General features: G+C 39.7%; 2 protein-coding genes across 2 annotated transcripts in view; both read right to left on the reverse strand.

Annotated features, from left to right (window-relative positions):
* LOC134038948 (NACHT, LRR and PYD domains-containing protein 12-like) overlaps window positions 1-23,867 on the reverse strand; it is a 223,027-nt gene that overhangs the window by 89,329 nt on the left and 109,831 nt on the right.
* Window positions 2,476-13,506, reverse strand: LOC134038985 (uncharacterized). The gene is made up of 6 exons (XM_062484738.1): window positions 13,276-13,506; window positions 10,814-10,930; window positions 4,581-4,682; window positions 4,143-4,242; window positions 3,756-3,860; window positions 2,476-3,532 (listed from the first exon to the last, which is right to left on the reverse strand). The coding sequence occupies exons 3-6, from the start codon at window positions 4,586-4,588 to the stop codon at window positions 3,068-3,070; spliced, it is 678 nt and encodes a 225-aa protein (XP_062340722.1). The 5' UTR covers window positions 4,589-4,682; window positions 10,814-10,930; window positions 13,276-13,506; the 3' UTR covers window positions 2,476-3,067.

A 23,867-nucleotide genomic window follows, 5' to 3' on the forward strand; every position in this document is an offset into this window, starting at 1 on the left:
GTGTACGTGCATGTATGTGTGTGTGTGCGCATGTATGGATGTGTTCATTTGTATGTGTTTAAATGTATGCAAAAGGACATGTTGGTAAGTGTGTTGTATGTGTACTGTATGTTTACTTACATTGCTACTTTAGCAATGTTTGAAATATTTCCAATGAAATATAAAATTCAGCCAATAAACTACTTTAAATTTAAAGTACTGGAGTGAAAGAGGGAGAGAGAGAGGGAGGGGTAAAGAGGGAGTGAAAGAGGGAGAGAGGGGTAGAGAGGTAGGCAGAGAGGGAAAGAGAGGGAGAGAGGGTAGAGAGACAGAGATAGAGAGGTAAGAAGAGAGAGGCGAGAGGGAGGAACATGCATACTCTGTTACCCCTGTGTTTACTCATTGATGCACTTCAAAGAACCAGCTGTGGTCAGTTTATTAGTTGCTGCCAGTTTCTGAAGCATGTGCACAGTGGTATGGTTTAAGTCAATCCATGGGTTCCTATGTGGGCTTGTGTGGCGAGTGTTGGTATGTACTTTTGTGTGTTTTTGTAACTGTTTTCTGAGGTATTTTCTGAGGTCTTTGCATTGGCTTCATGTCCAACAAAGAATTGACTTTAAAATCCTGCTGCTGGTTTATAAAGCACTGAATGGTTTAGGGCCTAAATACATTTGTGATCTGCTGCTACCTTAAGAACCATCCCGACCGCTCAGGTCATCTGGGACTGGTCTACTTTGTGTTCCAAGAGTCAGAACTAAACATGGAGAAGCAGCGTTCAGTTTTTCTGCTCCACATATCTGGAACAAGGTCCCTGAAAGCTGCAGGTCTGCTGAGACCCCCAGCTCCTTTAAATCCAGATTGATGTTTGCTGTTGCCTTTAATTAAACCGGTAACACTTTATTTGAAGGGGTGTGAATAAGAGTGACATGACACTGTCATAACCATGACATGACACATGAAAGGATGTTCATGAATGTTTATGAATGTTGTCATTAGGTGTCATTCGGTAAATTATGTCATTTCTTATGCAAGGTTGACATTGTTTCTGATGTCTTTGTTATGACAACTTGACATTAACTGAGACAAAATAACCTGTCAATGTCTTTGTTATGACAACTTGACATTAACTGAGACAAAATAACCTGTCAATGTCTTTGTCATGACAACTTGACATTAACTGAGACAAAATAACCTGTCAGTCTTTGTTATGACAACTTGACATTGACTGAGACAAAATAGCCTAATTATCAAACTTGAATAAAATAATTTAGCTTTATTTGAGGTGTTGTCGTGCTGTTGCCTCTCCAGTGCACCTGTTGTCACTTTAATTTGCACCAAAACAGGTGACAATTGATTCACAATTGCTTATGCTTCCTAACTGGACAGATTGATATCCCTGAAGTTTAAATGACAATGTAATATTGTGGTGATTACGTGTTCCATACATGTTTTAGAGCAGTGTATTTAGCTTTATGTGTTAGCATTAAATACTACTGTCATATGGGGTTGGTTTTGACAATGGGGTTGGTTTTGACACGCTGTCATGAGACCATTATAATTGTGTCATGAATATTTTCCTTGACCTCAACTACAGTGGTAACATTTTCACTCGTCATAAAGATGTCATTAAGTGTTAATACACTGTCATATGCTTTTATAATAGTGTCAAGCATATTTTCATTGACCACAACTACAGTGGTAACATTTTCACTCGTCATAAAGATGTCATTAAGTGTTATTACACTGTCATATGCTTTCATAACAGTGTCAAGAATATTTTCCTTGACCGCAACTACAGTGGTAACCTTTTCATTCGTCATAAAGATGTCATTAAGTGTTATTACACTTTCATATACTTTTATAACAGCGTCATGAATATTTTCCTTGACCGCAACTACAGTGGTAACATTTTCACTCGTCATAAAGATGTCATTAAGTGTTATTACACTGTCATATGCTTTCATAACAGCGTCATGAATATTTTCCTTGACCGCAACTACAGTGGTAACATTTTCACTCGTCATAAAGATGTCATTAAGTGTTATTACACTGTCATATGCTTTCATAACAGTGTCAAGAATATTTTCCTTGACCGCAACTACAGTGGTAACATTTTCACTCGTCATAAAGATGTCATTAAGTGTTATTACACTGTCATATGCTTTTATAACAGTGTCAAGAATATTTTCCTTGACCGCAACTACAGTGGTAACCTTTTCATTCGTCATAAAGATGTCATTAAGTGTTATTACACTGTCATATACTTTTATAACAGCGTCATGAATATTTTCCTTGACCTCAACTACAGTGGTAACATTTTCACTCGTCATAAAGATGTCATTAAGTGTTATTACACTGTCATATGCTTTTATAACAGTGTCAAGAATATTTTCCTTGACCTCAACTACAGTGGTAACATTTTCATTCGTCATAAAGAAGTCATTAAATTAGTCAAATGCTGTCATAAAGGTGGCATTAAGTCTGTCAAATGCTTTTAAATACAAGAGATTTCCTTTAATGCAATAAACTTTTTGCACAATATAAAAGGACCAGAACAAATAGATTGTACCGGTAACAAATTTAAGCAAACTAACCTGCTTTCCTCAAACAGGGTTCCAATATTGTCCTAACTTACTTTTTGTACGTAATATTTTTTAACAACACTTATCATTTAGCAGACACTTTTACATGTATTCATTAACCCTAACAACAAAAAAGCACACAAAAACAGGAGGACCATGTTCTATCAAAGGTTTTTAAGTGTACTTGTACATTATTGGAAGCAGTTTTCCACTTTTCTTTTTTGTTGTGATCATTTCAGCCATCTCTTGTTACAGCCCTCCTGCAGCGCTCTGCAAACGCAGAGATCTTCTCACTTTTTTTGTCTCCAGCGAGCAGGGTCTCAAAGATGTCCAGAAATCAATATACATTTAAACATACATGCTGGCTTCAGGTATGCTGAAGCTACATTACCGATAAAAAAATAATAGAATGTGGGCCATGCCAGAATGGCTGGCAAACATAATTACCAAATTTAAGCAAACTAAAACCAAACCCAACAACTCAAACAGAACCTCTAGGCCTACGCTTACCCGACTTGTTTTTTCACGTCATGGAAAAGTCTGCCCAAGACACCATTATGATGGTGTGTCCCTAACCAGTGGTGCCACTCTATCATTTTAAGGTGAATCTTCAGTGACTCCGGAGTGCGATTACCTCTATGACGCCATATTTCCAGTTTGTATTTCTGCCACGCACGCTCAATATGCTGAGTGTGAGCACCTGTGTCAGGGTCAACAAAGTTCCTTTTATGGCAGACAGAATATTGGCTAAATCCGTACTGGGAAAGCTGCCCCTTATAGGCATGCCATTCATCTGTGAGGATGGGTGTTCTGGGCCTGATGTGTCGTCGGATGTGGCCTGTAAGGGTTTGCCTTGAGCGGTCCCTGACGAGTCTCAGAATGGGTCTTCTGGAAGGACCATCAACCTCCAGCATCCCGAAGACCCACTGGCGTTCACGGCGCCAAGTGTTGCCACATCGGCCACGATGGTACTGAAAAGTAAATAAATATACTTTAATAAGGGTTGGGCTGTATAAATGTTTTAACATGTGGTATCCTTTCCACTTGCACTGCGGTTTACAGTATTATGTATATTAATTAACGCGTGAAAGAGTGTGGACAAAAGGAAATAACGGACATCTGAATGTTTCTCCTAAAATTAGCAAAGTATATAAATGTTAAGTAAGGTTATAGAACAGCTGCACACAAGTATACCTTTCGTTTGTGGGCAAATTTGCTCTCGTCGATGACAACAAATCGATGACGACCACCAATTCTCATTCCTCTCTTTTTCATTCGCTTGAGGGCAGCAACACACACCTTCAATGTAGACATAAAACAACAGTAAGTTGACTTTTGATTTAGTATTGAATTTGATAAATGTATCATGTATACAAATATTTAGGAATAAAGTGTGTTAGTGCGTTACATGCGTTTATACGTGTTTACACGCACTAACCATCAATGCATAAGCATTGCATGTGTCACTGAGTGTACTAAATAAGTGTGTAGCAATGTTGTATTCAATTGTCTACAGTGGGATGTGACTTATCAAACATTGACATATATTTTTAACCTAGATAATTACAGTATTGCAACAACCTTTCTGAGTACTTTAGTCATTCTTGTCAGTGTCTTGGAGCTTGCTGCTATCCCCTCAGAGATCATGTCAAGCTGCTTCAACTGCAAACCTTGTGCAAACCTGAAAAAAAGAAAAAGCAATAATTAATCCTAATTGTAGTCATTCTTAATTTGTATTGTTGTTGCAATGATGTAATCGCCTGTCATTGAACTGGGTTGACATGAAACTACAAGCACACAGTATTATGCTAAACCAAAGTAGGTAGCCACTTCAAAATTGAATTATCAATTAGTCTACTTTAGGTGTCATCAGACTTATATGAGGGGTTATTTTATAGGAACTATATATTTAGTGCTAATACATTAGAGGTGGAAGTGGAACATAGTGTAACATACTTACACATGAATAACTCACACAGCTAAATCATTTACGAAATAAAACTAAAATGAATACTGTACCTGAGCATGAACTCAAGCCATTTCGCCAAAGGGGTGTGAGACTTGGTGAATATTGAGCCATTGCGCACAGACAGTGGATAACTTTTGTGACGCTTACAGACCCTGAGGGAAAAGAAGGTTCAATTATGTTAAATATCAAATATACAAAGATCAAATATATTTTCTAGAACATACGGTCGTGTCGTTACTGTCCACATTATACAGTAGGCCTAGCATAATGCCAATTTCAGACTTTCAGGCTCCATAATCAACTAGCATTTTGAGTTACACAAGTAGGCAGCATTAGTAAAAAATAAATAATAATTATTATTATTATACTTTTGATTACGTTATACTTTTGATTACAATAAGTAGGCTACCTGTAAATCTAGCAAGCTAACGTAAATTATAGACATGCTTAACTTACCACCGCAACCCATCGTTGCGATTGCATTTCACCAAATGCATGCTTTGATTACATTTTGCACACTTCATCCTCCTCTTCAGTATGCCCCATTTCTGCATCCATTTAACAATTTTTCTTTTGTTCCTCTTTGTATCAGAATGCCTTATATTTTTTTTAAGTGCTTGGAATAACCCTGCCATTGAAACAGTAATTTCGAAACCAAAAACCTATTTGTCTCTGATCCGGATTTCCTTGAATGTCGCGCCCAAATTTTTTGTCTAGGTATCCGTTTGACAGGAAAATACGTCATATGACTCTCCCTCGTCGCTCTTTACCTTACCAACGGCAACGTCGACACAGAGCATCATTGTGCCACCAGACTAACACTAATTGAAGCAGGTCGTCGAAGATATAAACGCACGAAGTTGGCAAAAGTTATAGATTTTTGAGGTAAGGTAAACATTGGTAAACACTTGGATTCTCTTTGCGAACTTACCATTGACATACCGTTAGATTTTTCTCGTTCTAGGTAAAGTTAACTGGTGTTAGCTAGGCTAGCTAGCTAAGCTAACTCTGTAGGCCTTATCAACGGGCATCAGGCTAACGTTAGCTAGTAACCTAGTTCTGCATAATTGTTTCTTCTTCTAGCGAGCTCATTTTAAACAGCTAGGTTAGCCAAAGTTACCTGAGGAACTGTGAGTTTACTAATGGAGCTGACATTACATAATGCTTGTGTTCTTTACTTTGTACAACTCTTGCTACCTAGATGGAAACTCGTTTCAATAAACGACCTCGTGGTGGGAGGGTGGAGGGAAAAAAAGTGAAGGAAAATGAAGACGAGAATGAAGTGGAGAAGGTGAACAGGGACCAGCCACAGGAAGAGAACCAGCCACAGGAAGAGAACCAGCCACAAGAAGAGGACCAGCCACATGAAGATGTCTCTGTTCGACCAGGCAAAAACAAGCGGGCGAAAGTTTCCCAGAGGAAATTATGTAAGTAATTTTGTGTTACAGTACTATCCAGCAAAACTTGAAATTTAAAACCAGCAACTAGCTAAATAAATAAATATAGAGTGAGCCTACATAAAAAAAGCTTAAATTGAGGTTTTTGAGCTTTGTTTACTTATACACCTGTGTGCTTCACCCCACCCCATCTCACAGGCTCTAAAAAGACTGCTCAGTTTCCTTCCTCATCTTCAACTTCAACGTCTCCTGCCCCCTCCTCAGACTTAAGCTCCTCATCATCCTCAGAAGACAAAAAAAAAAGACCAAGAAGTCAAAGAAACACAAAGATTCACACAGCCGTTCAAGAAGTACGTACAGGCTTTGATTGTCTTTATAATCACATTGTTTCTTGCTACTATGTATTGAGTGCCAAATCCACAATACATGTTTGAAAATAGATGCTGACTAAATATATTTATTTTAAGTGACCACAACGGATGGAGTCATCCGCCGGTACAAGAATGCCCTGAAGAGATTCGGTAAATTTGGATCCATGAAAAATGCCTTTGCCAAAATAAACGTTGACCGCAACACCATTGCAAGAACAGCTATAATTGCTGAACTAGCCATCACATTTCCGGACATCTTCGAGACCCTGCTCCCTGGAGACGAAAATAGTGAGAAGATCTCAGAGTTTGCAGAGCGCTGCAGGAGGGCTGTGACAGAAGAGATGGCTGAAACGATCACAGCAAAAAAGAAAAGTGGAAAACTGCTTCCAATAATGTACAAGTACACTTAAGAACCTTTGATAGAACATGGTCCTCCTTTTTTTGTGTGCTTTTTTTGTTGTTAGGGTTAATGAATACATCTAAAAGTGTCTGCTAAATGATAAATGTTAAAAAATATTATGTTCAAAAAGTACGTTAGGACAATATTAGAACCCTGTTTGAGGAAAGCAAGTTAGTTTGCTTAAATTTGTTACCGGTTTGCTAGCCATAATGGCCCACATTCTATTTTTGCTGGTCCTTTTATATTGTGCGAAAAGTTTATTGCAATAAAGGTAATCTCTTGGATTTTAAAGCATTTGACAGACTTAATGCCACTTTTATGACAGCATTTGACTAATTTAATGACTTCTTTATGACGAATGAAAATGTTACCACTGTAGTTGAGGTCAAGGAAAATATTCTTGACACTTATGAAAGCATATGACAGTGTAATAACACTTAATGACATCTTTATGACGAGTGAAAATGTTACCACTGTAGTTGCGGTCAAGGAAAATATTCATGACGCTGTTATAAAAGTATATGACAGTGTAATAACACTTAATGACATCTTTATGACGAATGAAAAGGTTACCACTGTAGTTGCGGTCAAGGAAAATATTCTTGACACTGTTATGAAAGCATATGACAGTGTAATAACACTTAATGACATCTTGATGACGAGTGAAAATGTTACCACTGTAGTTGCGGTCAAGGAAAATATTCATGACGCTGTTATAAAAGTATATGACAGTGTAATAACACTTAATGACATCTTTATGACGAATGAAAAGGTTACCACTGTAGTTGCGGTCAAGGAAAATATTCTTGACACTGTTATGAAAGCATATGACAGTGTAATAACACTTAATGACATCTTTATGACGAGTGAAAATGTTACCACTGTAGTTGAGGTCAAGGAAAATATTCATGACGCTGTTATGAAAGCATATGACAGTGTAATAACACTTAATGACATCTTTATGACGAGTGAAAATGTTACCACTGTAGTTGTGGTCAATGAAAATATGCTTGACACTATTATAAAAGCATATGACAGTGTATTAACACTTAATGACATCTTTATGACGAGTGAAAATGTTACCACTGTAGTTGAGGTCAAGGAAAATATTCATGACACAATTATAATGGTCTCATGACAGCGTGTCAAAACCAACCCCATTGTCAAAACCAACCCCATATGACAGTAGTATTTAATGCTAACACATAAAGCTAAATACACTGCTCTAAAACATAATTGATTAATATTGTCATTTAAACTTCAGGGATATCAATCTGTCCAGTTAGGAAGCATAAGCAATTGTGAATCAATTGTCACCTGTTTTGGTGCAAATTAAAGTGACAACAGGTGCACTGGAGAGGCAACAGCAAGACAACACCTCAAATAAAGCTAAATTATTTTATTCAAGTTTGATAATTAGGCTATTTTGTCTCAGTCAATGTCAAGTTGTCATAACAAAGACTGACAGGTTATTTTGTCTCAGTCAATGTCAAGTTGTCATAACAAAGACAGTGACAGGTTATTTTGTCTCAGTTAATGTCAAGTTGTCATGACAAAGACATTGACAGGTTATTTTGTCTCAGTTAATGTCAAGTTGTCATAACAAAGACATCAGAAAAAATGTCAACCTTGCATAAGAAATGACATAATTTACCGAATGACACCTAATGACAACATTCATAAACATTCATGAACATCCTTTCATGTGTCATGTCATGGTTATGACAGTGACATGACAGTGTCATGTCACTCTTATTCACACCCCTTCAAATAAAGTGTTACCATTAAACCAGAGTCAAGGATATCGATTTCTGCATCTCCTGCATTTTATTTCTTAAGCTGCACTGCAACTTTTATTTTATTTCTTGCTTTTTGACTGTTAATGTTTTATTGAATGTTCTTAATTTTTTAAAATCTTGTTGTAAAATCTTGTTTTCTTTTGCATTATGTTTTGATGCTTTTAATGGTTTTATGTGAAGCACTTTGAACTGCCTTGTTGATGAAATGTGCTATACAAATAAACTAATCCACCACACCTGTACAGGTATCTATGTAGTCTAATACACTACACCCTAGGCCTATACTATGAAGCCAGATTTAGGGTTAGCGAGGTAACTTTAGGTTTAACTCTGGATTGTCAGTATCACAACAGTGGTTCACTTCTTACCAGGATAGATCACCATGGTAACTCACGCTACACACCTAATCTGCTCCGTAGCAGGTTATGTTCGAGATAACAGATCAACACGTATAAAAGCACTGCCTACTGACCAACCAAGATCGTCTTGGAAAATGGCATCACCATTTGTTGACAATCCCGTGGATCTAATTGGATGGAAAACACTATTGTATTTAATCAAATCAAATCAAATGTATTTGTATAGCCCTTTTTACACGCAAGCATGTCACAGAGGGCTTCACATACGCCCATAGAACTGCCCCTCAACCAACCTAAACCCTCAAGGAAGACAAGGAAAAACTCCCAGAAAAACTCTCAACAGGAGAAAAGAAAGAGTAGAGTCAGATCTACTACTGCCTTAATGAGTGATATTGAGAAGGCCATTAATTTACGCATTCACAGAGTCTTCAATTGTCTCCCAACATTCCTTTCTTTTATTAGAAGCAACAACAGTGTGGATTGTTGCTTTAATTATGCTCTTAAACTCTTTGTATTTGTTCTAAATTAATGTTTGCTCTTCTTGTATGAAGTACGGCACTCTACACTTGTCTATGTTTGTAATTGGTCATATTTAGCAAGCACGCCCCTTTTTATGTGAATGCGCTCATCGCTCTAGTGGGGAAACCTGGGTTGAGTTAAGGAGTTGATAACCACCATCGTGATACTGCTTAGCATGATCGCGGTTGTTGGGTTTAGTGAAGCAAGATAACAGGAATTCACATTTACATTTTTACATTTAGCAGACGCTCTTATCCAGAGCGACTTACAGTAAGTACAGGGACATTTCCCCTGACGCAAATAGGGTGAAGTGCCTTGCCCCAGGACAAAATTTCGCACGGCCAGGAATATAACCGGCAACCTTCTGATTAATAGCCTGATTCCCTAACCACTCAGCCATCTGACCTCTTCAATTGATCCTGGGTGTGTTGAACTTGCTTGGTAGTACAGGGCCCCGTACAGACCTCTATATGCAGCCTGCCTACCTGTTGAAGAGCAGGCTCTTCTCTCACCCTCCCTCCACCATCACCACTCAGCTTTGCTGACAGCACTTTGTTGTTTTGTAGCTCACTAGTTTTTTACACTTCCAGTATTCCTATACTCCGATACCTTGCTCATTTATCCATTGTATTCATTTGTATAGCCCTTTTCAACAGCAAGCTTTTAATCAGCAGTGTCAAAGAGGGCTTCACAGATGCCCACAGACCAGCACCTATAACCAACCTAACCCAAACTCACAATCCCTTCACTGTTGTTTCACTAATGGACACACCCCATCCCTTAATTATTGTTAACAGCTTTTCTCAGTTGAGGTCAATACTTGCATAACTTTGCAACCCCATGTGTGCAATCGTTTTTGTCACAGACTAAAAGGCAGCCATGACAGGTTTAGTTATGCAAGGCTCCATCTTCTCTTCAAGAGGAAGCGTTGTGGTCTCTTGGGGACATTTCCTGCTCAAAACCAGTTCTCAGTTTGAGCTGAGTGAATCAGGAAGGGAAACTTCTCATCGTTTACAGACAGTATAGTTCCACAATGAGTGGAATATGTAGCCGAGGAAGATCAAGATTCATCAGAAGTGAATAGTTGTACAGCATTTCAGTGGTCAGATTCAAGGAACATTGTATTTAGCCAGATCACAGAGTAACTGCATCTTGGCTAACAAGCGCAAAGGAAAACCAATAACTAGTGCAACAACAAAATTAGGGTTGGCCTCTACTGTCCACAGTGTCTGACTCACCACATATACAGTGGCTTTTGTCATTTTCAACCATGTGAAAACACCAGCCTAAAACATCTATTTAATTCAAATTGCTTTGGTATCAAAAAATATTTACAAGCCCATAACTACACCCACGAGAGTGGAAGATTTGCTCTTTTGACCACAGAACCAATCAATATGCTACTGTGAATCATGACAGGGAATATTATCACACTTACCTTATTTGACTTTAATCATATCTGATTCAGTCTTGAGGATCTCTGGGTGCTCTGTATTGAAGTGATGTTCTGAAGGCATTAACTACCAAGTCCATACAATGCAGATGTGAACATTTCCTGTTGAGAGACAGATCTCTCTTCAGGATGTGTGACTGATGCTGACAGGAAACCACAAGGTGAGAAACAGCATGTACAGAACTGGCTCATGTACATGGAGCCACAATTAGCTTCAACCTGCATGGGCTGCCATTATCAGCCTTCCAGTGTGTCAGTCTGAATAAAATAGTTAATAGTCACATTTCATAAACAGGAGTAATACGAAGTTTTATATGATGACATTTTTTTGTAGGCAGAATAGCAGCCTGAATATTACATACTGTCCCCTGAATGCTGTTCAAATGAGGAAGTTGAACATGCTACGGTCTGCTGTATCAGATGAAACTCTCTCCTCAGAACATGACAGCTCTCAACTCAGGCTCCTTCCAGAAACAACAACACCTTAACACATTTACAGTCATGGGTTTGACAAAGATGACCAGAGACCAGGGTTGTGTCTCAGTATTATATCTGTCTCTACTTCTCCTTCATCAGCACTGATCTGGAAACCAGAGAGAATAAACAACATAGTCCCCTGGGAATGACCTTTCACCTGTCAACTCTTTCTGACCAGGGAGGTACTACAGGGGGGTCACAATTGTTTTTGTTGATTAGACTAATTTTTTTAATTTGTATTTTATTTATTTTAATTTTATTTCAATGTCTTTAAATACACATTAACATGAATCCGACATATTGTAGGGAACAGATAAATGGAGGCAGAAGACGTTATCTTTCAGTCAGCAATGCACACATTCAGCTCCACACAGGAGCTCTCTCAAGCTGGGCACCGGTTCACTCACAGCACAAGACTAGCCTGGACCTCCAAGCCTCCTGTACACAAAGAGGAGGACCTGCCCCTATCACTGCTGTGCCAATCACAAGGACGCATGTTACACGCTGGCTCTCTTAAACTCTTCCTATTTGTTCTAAATTAATGTTTGCTCTTCTTGTATGAAGTACGGCACTCTACACTTGTCCATGTTTGTAATTGGTCATATTTAGCAAGCACGCCCCTTTTTATGTGAATGCGCTCATCGCTCTAGTGGGGAAACCTGGGTTGAGTTAGGGAGTTGATAACCACCATCGTGATACTGCTTAGCGTGATCGCGGTTGTTGGGTTTAGTGAAGCAAGATAACGAGAATTCACATTTACATTTTTACATTTAGCAGACGCTCTTATCCAGAGCGACTTACAGTAAGTACAGGGACATTTCCCCTGACGCAAATAGGGTGAAGTGCCTTGCCCAAGGACAACATTTTGCACGGCCAGGAATCTAACCGGCAACCTTCTGATTAATAGCCTGATTCCCTAACCACTCAGCCATCTGACCTCTTCAATTGATCCTGGGTGTGTTGAACTTGCTTGGTAGTACAGGGCCCCGTACAGACCTCTATATGCAGCCTGCCTACCTGTTGAAGAGCAGGCTCTTCTCTCACCCTCCCTCCACCATCACCACTCAGCTTTGCTGACAGCACTTTGTTGTTTTGTAGCTCACTAGTTTTTTACACTTCCAGTATTACTATATTCCGATGCCTCGCTCATTTATCCATTGTATTCATTTGTATAGCCCTTTTCAACAGCAAGCTTTTAATCAGCATTGTCACAGAGGGCTTCACAGATGCCCACAGACCAGCACCTATAACCAACCTAACCCAAACTCACACTCCCTTCACTGTTGTTTCACTAATGGACACACCCCATCACTTAATTATTGTTAACAGCTTTTCTCAGTTGAGGTCAATACTTGCATAACTTTGCAACCCCATGTGTGCAATCGTTTTTGTCACAGACTAAAAGGCAGCCATGACAGGTTTAGTTATGCAAGGCTCCATCTTCTCTTCAAGAGGAAGCGTTGTGGTCTCTTGGGGACATTTCCTGCTCAAAATCAGTTCTCAGTTTGAGCTGAGTGAATCAGGAAAGGAAACTTCTCATCGTTTACAGACAGTATAGTTCCACAATGAGTGGAATATGTAGCCGAGGAAGATCAAGATTCATCAGAAGTGAATAGTTGTACAGCATTTCAGTGGTCAGATTCAAGGAACATTGTATTTAGCCAGATCACAGAGTAACTGCATCTTGGCTAACAAGCGCAAAGGAAAACCAATAACTAGTGCAACAATAAAATTAGGGTTGGCCTCTACTGTCCACAGTTTCTGACTCACCACATATACAGTGGCTTTTGTCATTTTCAACCATGTGAAAACACCAGCCTAAAACATCTATTTAATTCAAATAGCTTTGGTATCAAAAAATAATTACAATCCCATAACTACACCCACGAGAGTGGAAGATTTGCTCTTTTGACCACAGAACCAATCAATATGCTACTGTGAATCATGACAGGGAATATTATCACACTTACCTTATTTGACTTTAATCATATCTGATTCAGTCTTGAGGATCTCTGGGTGCTCTGTATTGAAGTGATGTTCTGAAGGCATTAACTACCAAGTCCATACAATGCGGATGTGAACATTTCCTGTTGAGAGACAGATCTCTCTTCAGGATGTGTGACTGATGCTGACAGGAAACCACAAGGTGAGAAACAGCATGTACAGAACTGGCTCATGTACATGGAGCCACGATTAGCTTCAACCTGCATGGGCTGCCATTATCAGCCTTCCAGTGTGTCAGTCTGAATAAAATAGTTAATAGTCACATTTCATGAACAGGAGTAATACGAAGTTTTATATGATGACATTTTTTTGTAGGCAGAATAGCAGCCTGAATATTACATACTGTCCCCTGAATGCTGTTCAAATGAGGAAGTTGAACATGCTACGGTCTGCTGTATCAGATGAAACTCTCTCCTCAGAACATGACAGCTCTCAACTCAGGCTCCTTCCAGAAACAACAACACCTTAACACATTTACAGTCATGGGTTTGAAAAAGATGACCAGAGACCAGGGTTGTGTCTCAGTATTATATCTGTCTCTACTTCTCCTTCATCAGCACTGATCTGGAAACCAGAGAGAATAAACAACATAGGCCACTGGGAATGACCTTTCACCTGTCAACTCTTTCTGACCAGGGAGGTACTACAGGGGGGTCACAATTGTTTTTGTTGATTAGACTCAAGCCTTCGGCGAGAGCACAACCTTTGTTCTCTCACAAATATATTATTGGGTGTGCTCAAGCCTTCGGCGAGAGCACAACCTTTGTTCTCTCACATATATATTTATTATTGTTTATTTTCGCCCCCCTAAAACTCAGTCAATATTTGGCCTACATACACAACGGCGGTGTCAAAAGGTTCGTCTTGGTAACGATTGCGTTGCTTCTATTGGAATTTACGTTCCGTTGCATGGTTTGGGCTTAAGTTAAGTTTTTGTGGCGAAAAGTAAAGCTAACGGTGGCTAATTTGCTAGCCACAGTCACTGACGTTACTAACGTCACTACGTCACTAACGTCACGAAAACACGCGTGACTACCTGTAGCAGAACATTCGTTTCGCATCTGTTAACTTGGGGGATAGCTAGGCTAACTATAGCTTTACTGCAAGGCAGCTGCAGAAACGCCACAAGCAAAGCGGCCAGGGTGATAACTATTTACTCATTTTACTTTGTGATGTGAAACACTATTATGAAATGTAATGTACAATATTAGCTGATATTATTAAGGAAGTAGGCCCACATCTACTTTCGGAAACGGTAGTCTACTATTTCACTGAAGCATTAGCATGACATTAGCCTCTGTTGCCCGGGCAACACATACTACAGTGGTCTATGATGTATCTGTTTTCAATCGTTAAAATAAACATTCCTAACATATACATTTTCGTTGTAGGATTTATTATGACATTAGATTACAAGTAAACGATTTGTGGGTGAAATTATCATTACCTGTGGTTTCAACCCAGTGTATCACTGCAACGCTGTAGCCTACGCGAGACACACAACAAAAACATCTAACATACACAGCTGTTTAGGAAGTCAAACGGCGACAGAACATGTTCGGCACTCCCCTTACTTAAATCAAAAGTCTAACTACTAACCTGAACTTCATTGCCACAGCCTAAACTTTGTCAATCTGTTCATGAAAATAATTAATTTCAGCCTAAACCGTACAACGGAACGTTTAATCGAATTCAACCAACGCAATCGCTACCGAGACGAACACAGCAGTAGTCTAGTACTGTACCGTAGTAGTAGAATTTACCGGGGCAGCTTCTCCACACAGGGCTATATCGCATTTTGCGTTGTTACCTTACAATGATCGCTACCAGTGAGCTTTTTATGAATGAGCGATTTTCCACTAAATAAATGTCAAGCTTATTTACGTTTTGGGGGGCATATTTTCAGTTAGCAGATGGTACTGTTTGAATCGCGATTCCATCTTCTACTGCCGGGTAACGTCGTAGAATAATCTTCAAAGGGGGTTCTTTATTAATGAATGAATGCAATGAGTAGGCTAAATGCATGAAAATATCACGAGAAGGGAAAAACTTAAAAGGACGTTTAAGTCATAGAGATTAGGTCCATTTGTACACCGGTCTGCCAAATGTATTCTTTTTGATTCAACGATGAGGCTGCCTCTTGCAGGGGAAATGAGAAGACATCCATTTCATTCTACACTTCACTCGTATTTTCAGTTGTAAATGAGCAGCAAAAAAGAAGGCTTTTAAATCTATGTAATCTTTATAAATAATAAGTATGCATTTTTATATAAAATACAGAAATATCAGTTGTAAAAATGTCATTAAAAAACGGACCCCTGTCCAACTGACGCAAGCAAGCACACCCTACAATTTCCCCAGAAATTGTACCCTCTCTAGTTATTGGGTGTGCTCAAGCCTTCGGCGAGAGCACAACCTTTGTTCTCTCACATATATATTATTATTTTTTTATTTTTGCCCCCCTAAAACTCAGTCAATATTTGGCCTACATAGACAACGTAGGTGTCAAAAGTTCTGTCTTGGTAGCGATTGAGTTGCTTGTATTGGAATTTACGTTCCGTTGCATGGTTTGGGCTTAAGTTAAGTTTTTGTGGCGAAAAGTGAAGCTAACGGTGGCTAATTTGCTAGCCACAGTCACTGACGTTACTAACGTCACTAACGTCACGAAAACACGCGTGACTACCTTTGGCAGAACATTTGTTTCACATCTGTTAACTTGGGGGATAGCTAGGCTAACTATAGCTTTACTGCAAGGCAGCTGCAGAAACGCCACAAGCAAAGAGGCCAGGGTGATAACTATTTACTCATTTTACTTTGTGATATGACACACAATTGTGATGTGTAATGTACAGTATAAGCTGATATTATTAAGGAAGTACATCTACTTTCGGAAACAGTAGTCTACTATTTCACTGAAGTATTAGCATCATGACATTAGCCTGTGTTGCCCGGGCAACACATACTACAGTGGTCTATGATGTAGCGTTATCTGTTTTCAATTGTTAAAATAAACATTCCTCACATATACATTTTCGTTGTAGGATTTATTATGACATTAGATTACAAGTAAAAGATTTGTGAGTGAAATTATCATTACCTGTGGTTTCAATCCAGTGTATCACTGCAACGCTGTAGCCTACGCGAGACACTACAAAAACATCTACACAGCTGTAGGAAGTCAAACGGCGACAGAACATGTTCGGCACTCCCCTTACTTAAATCAAAAGTCTATCTAACTACTAACCTGAACTTCATTGCCACAGCCTAAACGTTGTCAATCTATTCATGAAAATAATTAATTTCATCTTAAACCGCACAACGGAACGTTAAATCCAATTCAACCAACGCAATTGCTACAGTACCAAGACGAACAGAGCAGTAGTCTAGTACTGTACCGTAGTAGTAGAATTTACCGGGGCAGCTTCTCCATACAGGGCTATATCGCATTTTGCGTTGTTACTGACAATGATCGCTACCAGTGAGCTTTTTATAAATGAGCGATTTTCCACTAAATAAATGTCAAGCTTATTTACGTTTTTGGGGGCATATTTTCAGTTAGCAGATGGTACTGTTTGAATCGCGATTCCATCTTCTACTGCCGGTAACGTCGTAGAATAATCTTCAAAGGGGGTTCTTTATTAATGAATGAATGCAATATGAGTAGGCTAAATGCCTGAAAATATCACGAGAAGGGAAAACTTAAAAGGACGTTTAAGTCATAGAGATTAGGTCAATTTTTACACCGGTCTGCCAAATTTATTCGTTTTGATTCAGCTATGAGGCTGCCTCTTGCAGGGGAAATGAGAAGACATCTATTTCATTCTACACTTCACTCGTATTTTCAGTTGTAAATGAGCAGCATTTTTGTCTGTTTTTTTTAAAATCTATTTAATCTTTATAAATAATAGCTATGCATTTTCATATAAAATATACATAAATCAGTTGTAAAAATGTCATTCAAAAACGGACCCCTGTGCAACCGACGCAAGCAAGCACACCCTACAATTTCCCCAGAAATTGTACCCTCTCTAGTTATTATTATTATTATTCTTTTTGCCCCCCTAAAACTCAGTCAATATTTGGCCTACATAGACAAAGTAGGTGTCAAAAGTTCCGTCTTGGTAGCGATTGAGTTGCTTCTATTGGAATTTACGTTCCATTGCATGGTTTAGTCTGAAGTTAAGTTTTTGTGGCGAAAAGTGAAGCTAACTGTGGCTAATTTGCTAGCCACAGTCACTGACGTTACTAACGTCACTAACGTCACAAAAACACGCGTGACTACCTTTGGCAGAACATTCTTTTCGCATCTGTTAACTTGGGGGATAGCTAGGCTAACTATAGCTTTACTGCAAGGCAGCTGCAGAAACGCCACAAGCAAAGAGGCCAGGGTGATAACTATTTACTAATTTTACGTTGTGATATGACACACAATTGTGATGTGTAATGTACAATATAAGCTGATATTATTAAGGAAGTACATCTACTTTCGGAAACAGTAGTCTACTATTTCACTGAAGTATTAGCATCATGACGTTAGCCTGTGTTGCCCGGGCAACACATACTACAGTGGTCTATAATGTATCTGTTTTCAATCGTTAAAATAAACATTCCTCACATATACATTTTCGTTGTAGGATTTATTATGACATTAGATTACAAGTAAACGATTTGTGGGTGAAATTATCATTACCTGTGGTTTCAATCCAGTGTATCACTGCAACGCTGTAGCCTACGCGAGACACTACAAAAACATCTACACAGCTGTAGGAAGTCAAACGGCGACAGAACATGTTCGGCACTCCCCTTACTTAAATCAAAAGTCTATCTAACTACTAACCTGAACTTCATTGCCACAGCCTAAACTTTGTCAATCTGTTCATGAAAATAATTAATTTCAGCCTAAACCGTACAACGGAACGTTAAATCCAATTCAACCAACGCAATCGCTACCGAGACGAACACAGCAGTAACGCTAGTCTAGTACTGTACCGTAGTAGTACAATTTACCGGGGCAGCTTCTCCACACAGGGCTATATCGCATTTTGCGTTGTTACTGACAATGATCTCTACCAGTGAGCTTTTTATGAATGAGCAAGTTTCCACTAAATACATGTCAAGCTTATTTACGTTTTGGGGTGCATATTTTCAGTTAGCAGATGGTACTGTTTGAATCGCGATTCCATCTTCTACTGCCGGTAACGTCGTAGAATAATCTTCAAAGGGGGTCCTTTATTAATGAATGAATGGAATGAGTAGGCTAAATGCATGAAAATATCACGAGAAGGGAAAAACTTAAAAGGACGTTTTAGTCATAGAGATTAGGTCAATTTGTACACCGGTCTGCCAAATTTATTCGTTTTGATTCAACGATGAGGCTGCCTCTTGCAGGGGAAATGAGAAGACATCTATTTCATTCTACACTTCACTCGTATTTTCAGTTGTAAATGAGCAGCAAAAAAAAAATGTCATTCAAAAACGGACCCCTGTGCAACCGACGCAAGCAAGCACACCCTACAATTTCCCCAGAAATTGTACCCTCTCTAGTTTCTATTTTCTATTTATTTTATTTCAATGTCTTTAAATACACAGTAACATGAATCCAGCATATTGTAGCGAACGGATAAATGGAGGCAGAAGACGTTATATTTCAGTCAGCAATGCACACATTCAGCTCCACACAGGAGCTCTCTCAAGCTGGGCATCGGTTCACTCACAGCACAAGACTAGCCTGGACCTCCAAGCCTCCTGTACACAAAGAGGAGGACCTGCCCCTATCACTGCTGTGCCAATCACAAGGACGCATGTTACACGCTGGCTCTGTCAGGTTCCCCGTGATTGGCTGAAAGCCTATTCAGTCCCCAGCTGACTAAGATCCCTGACACAAGGACGCATGCCCCAATATTATTGAAAAGAGGATACCTTTGTAAAAAAATCATTGAACAACAGGGTAGCTTTGTTCATACATGGCACAAGGCCCAGTTTAATATACAACAACATTTTATGCAATATTTACCTTTAGTCATTTATCAGACACTCTTATCCAGAGCGACTTACAGTAAGTACAGGGACATTCCCCCTGAGGTAAGTAGGGTGAAGTGCCTTGCCCAAGGACACAACGTCTTTTTGCACAGCCGAGAATCAAACCGGTAACCTTCTGATTACTAGCCCGAATCCCTAACCGCTCAGCCACCTGACTCCAACATATATAGTAGGGGGTCCCTGCTCCATCTCTCCATCAGTTGGGGGTGCTTGGCCTGAAAAACGTTGACTACCCCTGCTAGGGCTGCACGATTATGGCCAGAATGATAATCACAAATATTTTGATCAATATTGAGATCACGATTAATGATCACGATTATTTGATGATTTTAACCAAAACAAATGTTATTGTCACATAGGCTATAACTGCTTTCAAATCCATATTGTGCTACATTCCTGCTAATGTACAAATATGTGCATAAAAATAAAATAGGTCCTCTTATTCACCAAAATTCAGTGCATCTCCTTAAAGAAAAAATACAATTAAATAAATAAAACAATAAAGAAAATGTATCAAAACTTCAACATGGCACTATTTTCCATTTTAGATTGTGTAAATATATTTTAGGAAGCAAAAAAAAAAAAAAACTTTGATACTATGAACGGAATGATGCATTTTAAATATCGCTCGATCACGCAAACTTCGTGGGAAGCCGTGATTGTGATTCAAATTCAACAACAGAAGAAGGCAGAGCAATTGACATCAAGTGGAATAAGCAGTTTTAAACAAATGTATTTGAGTTGCAATTTGAAATGGGTGAATGAATCGATGTTTCTAAGTTGGGGTGGTAATTATATTTTTTCATATTCATTGCCATTGTGATTTTTTTTTAAATCATAAACATTTTACAAAAAGGACCCAAGTCTGGCATTGCTCAGAGGGCCTGTCCAAATGCGTGTAGTTCAGGGACCCCTGCCCTAGACAGACCCACTATATACTAAACTACTGTTATCAGTGAGGGTTCTACCATACAGACTGTGTTGTCAAGGGAGATAACTGATACTGATAAATTACAGTGTCAGGCTCTTAAGATGAATGAAAAGTATAATGTTGTTTCATAATTCTATCTTTGACGAGTGTCTTCTTTAAAATATATTTATATATTTTTTTGGGGGGGGGGGATTGTCTGTTGTATCTGCCATGGACATTAAATACTTTTGTTTAGCATTTTGTTCATTTACAACCGATTCAACCGATACAATCTCAAGTCATCCACCATCATCCCTGTGCCCAAAAAGCCAAGGCCAACAGGACATAATGACTACAGACCCGTCGCCCTGACCTCTGTGGTAATGAAGTCTTTTGAGCGCCTTGTGCTGGCACACCTCAAATCCATCACAGACCCTTTCCTGGACCCACTGCAGTTTGCCTACAGAGCCAATAGGTCGGTGGATGACGCCATTAACATGGCCCTCCACTTCACCCCCCAGCACCTGGACTCCCCAGCATCCTACGCCAGGATCCTGTTTGTGGACTTCAGCTCTGCCTTCAACACCATCATCCCCGCCCTGCTTCAGGACAAGCTCTCCCAGCTGAACGTGCCCAACTCCACCTGCAGGTGGATCACAGACTTCCTGTCTGACAGGAAGCAGTGTGTTAAGCTGGGAACACAAGTCTCTGACTCCCGGTCCATCAGCACCGGATCTCTTCAGGGCTGCGTCCTTTCCCCTCTGCTCTTCTCCCTGTACACCAACAGTTGCACCTCCAGTCATCCGTCTGTCAAACTTCTGAAGTTTGCGGACGACACCACCCTCATTGGGCTCATCTCTGGTGGAGACGAGTCTGATTATAGGTGGGAAGCTGACAACCTGGTGACCTGGTGCAGCCAGAACAACTTAGAGCTCAATGCTCTTAAGACAGTGGAGATGGTTGTGGACTTCAGGAAGAATACAGCCCCACTCACCCCCATCACCCTGTGCGACTCCCCAGTCAACACTGTGGAGTCCTTCCGCTTCCTGGGCACCATCCTCTCCCAGGACCTCAAGTGGGAACTGAACATCAGCTCCCTCACCAAGAAAGCACAACAGAGGATGTAGAAGAAGGCAGCTGAAGAAATTCAACCTGCCAAAGACAATGATGGTGTACTTCTACACAGCCATCATTGAGTCCATCCTCAACTCTTCCATCACCATCTGGTACGCTGCTGCCACTGTCAAGGACAAGAGCAGACTGCAGCGTATCATCCGCACTGCTGAGAAGGTGATCGGCTGCAATCTGCCTACCCTCGAGGACCTGCACACCTCGAGGACCCTGACGCGAGCGAGGAAGATTGTGGCCGACCCCTCCCACCCTGGTCACTCCCTGTTCCAGCTACTCCCCTCCGTAGTTTCTTTCCATTTGCTACTGGCCTCTTCAACAAGGCCAAGGACTCCCATTGACATTCATTCATTATTTAACCCAGTATCTGATTGCACTATGTTGACCACTCATGCTGCTCATTCTTATTCTTATTTTTATATATATATTTTATTTTATATTTAAATTGTTTTATTCTTAGATTGTTTAGTTCTTAGGAATAGTTAAACTTTTGTACCTTTACTTAATTTAAGATTCATATATGTTTAGTGTTTGCAATATGTTTATTGTTTGCACCTCCCTGCCACAGTAAATTCCGTGTTTGTATAACATACATGGCGAATAAACCGAATTCTGATTCTGATTCATGCACTGCCAGTTATAATATATTTCAGTTCAATGCCAATACTAAAGTGGCATACAGCATGTCACTCCAAAGGTATTTAGTAAATTTTTGGTCTGTTGTCAGATCAACTGATACCTCTTCAGAACATGCTAGATCTACAAATAGGTTTGAACAGTGACCAAGATGGGAGGTAACCTAAAGACTCCTGTAGAATAGACATGGTTCACTTTGTCTGAATAACGATCGGCTACCACAACTTTCGTAAGATAAATATCAAAGACACATTGTAGTTTTTGTGGCAAACAATGTAAATATTTCACACACAGCATAGTCTGGAGTCTGGTAAAGTCAGTCTTTTTGTCTGTTAACCCACCAGAATGTGAGTCTGAACTAGATGTTGACTGAAGGTCTACAGCAGGTTACTGACCATCATAGTGAATCAGCACAGTAAACAACAAGCACCCAACAGTGCTGTTCACCAAGTCAATTGATTGAGGTGCATGGAGTTCTGTAAATCATTCCATAAAATCTCTGTCAATAAAATAACGTACATTTGTGGTGGAAATTTAGAATATAGTTATAATGTATGTGTTTTATATGTAATGTGATGAATTGGGACATTGAAGGATGCAAGCTCTGTAGAATGGATGTAGAAGTTGGTCTGAAGGTATTTATGGTGTTGTTTTACGATGCCTAATTAAGAAGCCAGGGGCACAGATGTTGGGGGATTCTTGAGTTCCCGTGGCCTAAAGGGAGAAGTGTAGATGGATCAGTTGATCTAGCAGCCCTGACCTTTTGGCCAAGGCGATTGTGTCCTGTGTCTTGTTTGGGTTTCATTAAGGGTATCTTCACTATCCTCATTTAGAGAAAGAGCCGTGACATCAAAAGTAAATACTTTGAAGTTTGAAGATGTCCACACAAAGGACAGTTGACCATTTGACTGGTCAACTCCTGTGGTTTTAGTATCTACTGGTTTGGGGAGAGATGCCACATCAAAGAACTGTGGGACAATTGGTATGGAGATGTATTGTTTCAAACAGTCACTGAGTTGAGTTAGCCAATCACAGAGTTTGCTACATTGATTGATTGACCTTATAGAATGCCATTTGATCTAAAGTTTATATAAGGTAGCGTTTATCAGCACGTCCTTTGTTATGACTGATCACAAAGTGCTTTGTTAAATCTTATGCTAATGTACAAGCTAAATAAATTGTATTGAAACCGCCATCTCTTGACTATTCAAATCTATACAGTGCCACTAGAATTATTCCATTGCACATTACACTTACTGTATTGTGTCTTCTCTTTATGAGTGCAGGTTGGGAGTGGACATTTCCTGACTCATAGCTTAAAGAGGAAGAGGGAAACCAACTGGAACAGAGCAGCAACATAAAGAGGAAGAGGGAAACCAACAGAAAGAACACAAGTTGAGACCAGGGTTAAACACTGAGGGCTTCGTCCAGTTAGAATGGTTGACACAATGGGGCTGTCTGGATATAGTTTGTCTTTGGTCTACTCTTTAATTGACACTGGTTTTGGACTAGTGACTTTGCAACAATACTGCCCATTGTATTTATTTTACACTTTGTGGTATCATGAGAGGCTAGACCACGATGCGGGGTGTAGGGCAGTGCATAAAAACCGGACAGAGCAGGCTAAACTGGGTTCAAACAAAAGTAACTGGTTTATTTACCAAAAACAGGTCAGGAAGCAAAACAAAAAGTTCCATCAAACACAAAAACGTTGCTCCGCGCCTTGTTTCCTACCAAGTATCAAACACTCAGAAGTCTGGCACCGACTTCTGCTTATGCCAGGTACGCTCTCTCTCTCTTGGTCTCTGTATCGAGCCTTTTGTCCTCTCTCCCTCCCCCACCTGT

This window comes from Osmerus eperlanus, chromosome 18 (genome assembly GCF_963692335.1).
Source record: "Osmerus eperlanus chromosome 18, fOsmEpe2.1, whole genome shotgun sequence".
Taxonomy (NCBI): Eukaryota; Metazoa; Chordata; class Actinopteri; order Osmeriformes; family Osmeridae; genus Osmerus; species Osmerus eperlanus.

What these genes read in the sequence shown, in the direction of transcription:
- LOC134038985 (XM_062484738.1), bottom strand. An exon ending in TGACTAAAGTACTCAGAAAG is followed by an intron (nt 3,861 to 4,142) that starts GTTGTTGCAATA and finishes TCTACATTGAAG; the next exon opens with GTGTGTGTTGCTGCCCTCAA. An exon ending in AATTTGCCCACAAACGAAAG is followed by an intron (nt 3,533 to 3,755) that starts GTATACTTGTGT and finishes TTTACTTTTCAG; the next exon opens with TACCATCGTGGCCGATGTGG.